Source organism: Babylonia areolata, chromosome 9 (genome assembly GCF_041734735.1).
Source record: "Babylonia areolata isolate BAREFJ2019XMU chromosome 9, ASM4173473v1, whole genome shotgun sequence".
NCBI classification, from domain to species: domain Eukaryota; kingdom Metazoa; phylum Mollusca; class Gastropoda; order Neogastropoda; family Buccinidae; genus Babylonia; species Babylonia areolata.
Genome location: NC_134884.1, coordinates 43,832,637 through 43,835,136, shown reverse-complemented (window position 1 = coordinate 43,835,136; position 2,500 = coordinate 43,832,637). Strand labels below are relative to the sequence as shown.

The window sequence follows — 2,500 nt, the reverse complement described above, 5'->3', positions numbered from 1 at the left end:
TGGGGTATCTATGGTCTCACAAAATCATTAGATAATTTGTTGTAACTATTTTTTTTCTAAATCTTTCCTTAGCACGAAGAAATGAACTTTCATGGCCTCACATTTCAGCACCATCAGATTCTCCGTGTGTGTGTGTGTGTGTGTGTGTGTGTGTGTGTGTGTGTGTGTGTGTGTGTGTGTGTGTGTGTGTGTGTGTGTGTGTTTTATGGATGGGATTATTAAATATTTTGTGTATTGTTCTATTTTTTTGTCATTCTTCTACACAGTTCTCTTTATTTTCTTAGGGTCTTTGTAAAGGCCGTCGTGCTCTGTACTCTGTAGTTACTAACTATAAAGATATTCTTTAATAATGATAAAAATAATAATAATGATAACACTCACCAGAATATACCAACTGGCTAGTGTTGGCGCAGGTTTTTTTTCCCCAACGAACGAATGTTGACCCTGCTCAACACAGAAGTTCACTAATTTAAAAACTGCAAATTAATTCTCAAATACAGAAACCCTGCGTACAGCTGCACTATTATCTACAATGCTTGCTTTGGATTATCCGATAAATCTTCCAGTAATTCTATTCATAAAAACCATGTAGCCCAGTACTTACTGCTGAAATGCCCAGGAAGAGAAATGCCCTGACTGCATACAAAGCCAGTTGTAGTGAACGGAACCTGCAGGTCCTCCGCACCACCTGCAGTAAAGCACAGCACAGCGCCAGGCAACGCGCCAGTCACTATCAGTCCCAGGGTTTTCTCACAGATACAGATCGCAGCTCACACGGATGACATCAAGGGGGTGAACGACCGAATCAAGCAGGCACTGGGTTGGACACAACAGAAAACTGTCCCTCTGAAGTCTGCTACAGACGAGGACATGTAGGATCGCGCACAACAGATGGAGCGCTGAGTGGAGCACCATTCTGAGTTACATGCAGGGGAGAGCAGGCCCCACGAGATGGCCTGACTGCCACAGTGTGCATGCCTGTGTTGGAGGAAGCCGACAGACAACCAGCCCTCCTAGAACGGAGCGAGGCCTGTGACTGTCTTGCTCTGACCTGAGAAAGATGCCGTCCCAGCTGAGGTCTTGAAGTGCTGCAAGGGGACCCTCATCACTGAGCTGCGTGAAATCCTCTGTTCTGCTGAAGAGAAGGTGAAGAGCCACAAGACATGAAGGACACTGACACTGTCACACTGTACAAAAACAAGGGTCACAGGAGCAATTGCAACAACTATCGCAACATCTGTCCTCAGTATCAGATCTGCCACAGAAGACATCTGTCTCTGGACGAGCTTAGACGGGAAGCTGGCTGTCTAACCTCTCCAAATGAAATCTAAAGTTCAGCTGAAATGTCTATGGAACTTTCTCCTCTAAGACGATGCAGCAGTCACTGCCTGCTCAGCTGAAGACCTTCAGTAGCTCAGTTATGCTTGCAGAAGCTTCGGACCCACCATCAGTCTGAAGCACCCAGCATCAGAATCTCTGACCATGAACTGGATGTTGTCCATGACTTCGTGTACCTGGGTTCAACGATACCAGACTCCGTTCCCCGTGACACCAAGTCAAACAGTGTATCAGCAAGGCAGCCAGCACTATGTCCAGACTGACAAAGAGAGTACGAAGAACAGAGAGCTGACGGGGCACACCAAGATCCAAGTCTTGGGCTTACATTATAAACACCATCCTGTAGGGCAGTGAGTGAATCCCCAGCATGTACACCCTGCTGAAACGGAGACGCATGCATTGGCTTGGTCATACACTGCGAAATGGACGACGGCCCGATCCCCAAGGATACCCTTTACGGAGAGCTGGTACAGGGGAAACGTCGCATAGACACACCCCAACGTCAGTCTGAAGCTAGAGCCTCTTAACGATCGGTTTGGAGGCAAACGGTGCAAAACAGGATCTCTAAGTTCGGAGAGATGCTTGTCTAGCGTTTCCAGACAAAGAAACTGGGGCAGACAGGCCCACAGCCAGACAGACAGACCAGTGTCAGACTCCACGTGTAGGAGGAACGCTGTATCAGTCACCACTCAGACCACAACTCCATTGTCTCCCCCACACTGATCAGTCTTTGGGTGATTCAGTTTCAGTGTTTGTATTTGAATCACTGAACATGAAAACCTCCACCGGATTTTGTTTTGAAATAACATGTACTATGCCATCTATCAGCCAAAGGTACTGTCACAGAACAGTCAATATTATCCCAGACTGATGCAAAGTTGACCATTTATCTGAGCAAAACATAAAAGAATTAATGTCCAGCCAATCACTTTTGTTCGAAATTGTTTACGTATGTGTATTTGTGTAATGTGACATATCATTGTATTTGTGTAATGTGACATATGGTTATCATTGCATTAACTGAATTTTTGTTTTCAATTGCAGTTATATTCTAACATGTATCTACTCGTTTACTCTTTAATCCCCCTCCATCCCAGCAACATAAATTCCTGTGACCACCCACAAATAAAGATCATTTAAAATGCCCCCTTTTTCCCACACC

At 45.4% G+C, this 2,500-nt stretch overlaps 1 protein-coding gene across 1 annotated transcript in view; it reads right to left on the bottom strand.

The window, feature by feature from the left end:
- The window catches only part of LOC143285506 (short-chain collagen C4-like), a 7,590-nt gene that overhangs the window by 2,552 nt on the left and 2,538 nt on the right, over positions 1-2,500 (bottom strand). Inside the window, exon 3 of the mRNA XM_076592840.1 lies at positions 382-444. Coding sequence (XP_076448955.1) covers positions 382-444 — 63 coding nt within the window. The remainder of the gene's footprint in view (positions 1-381; positions 445-2,500) is intronic.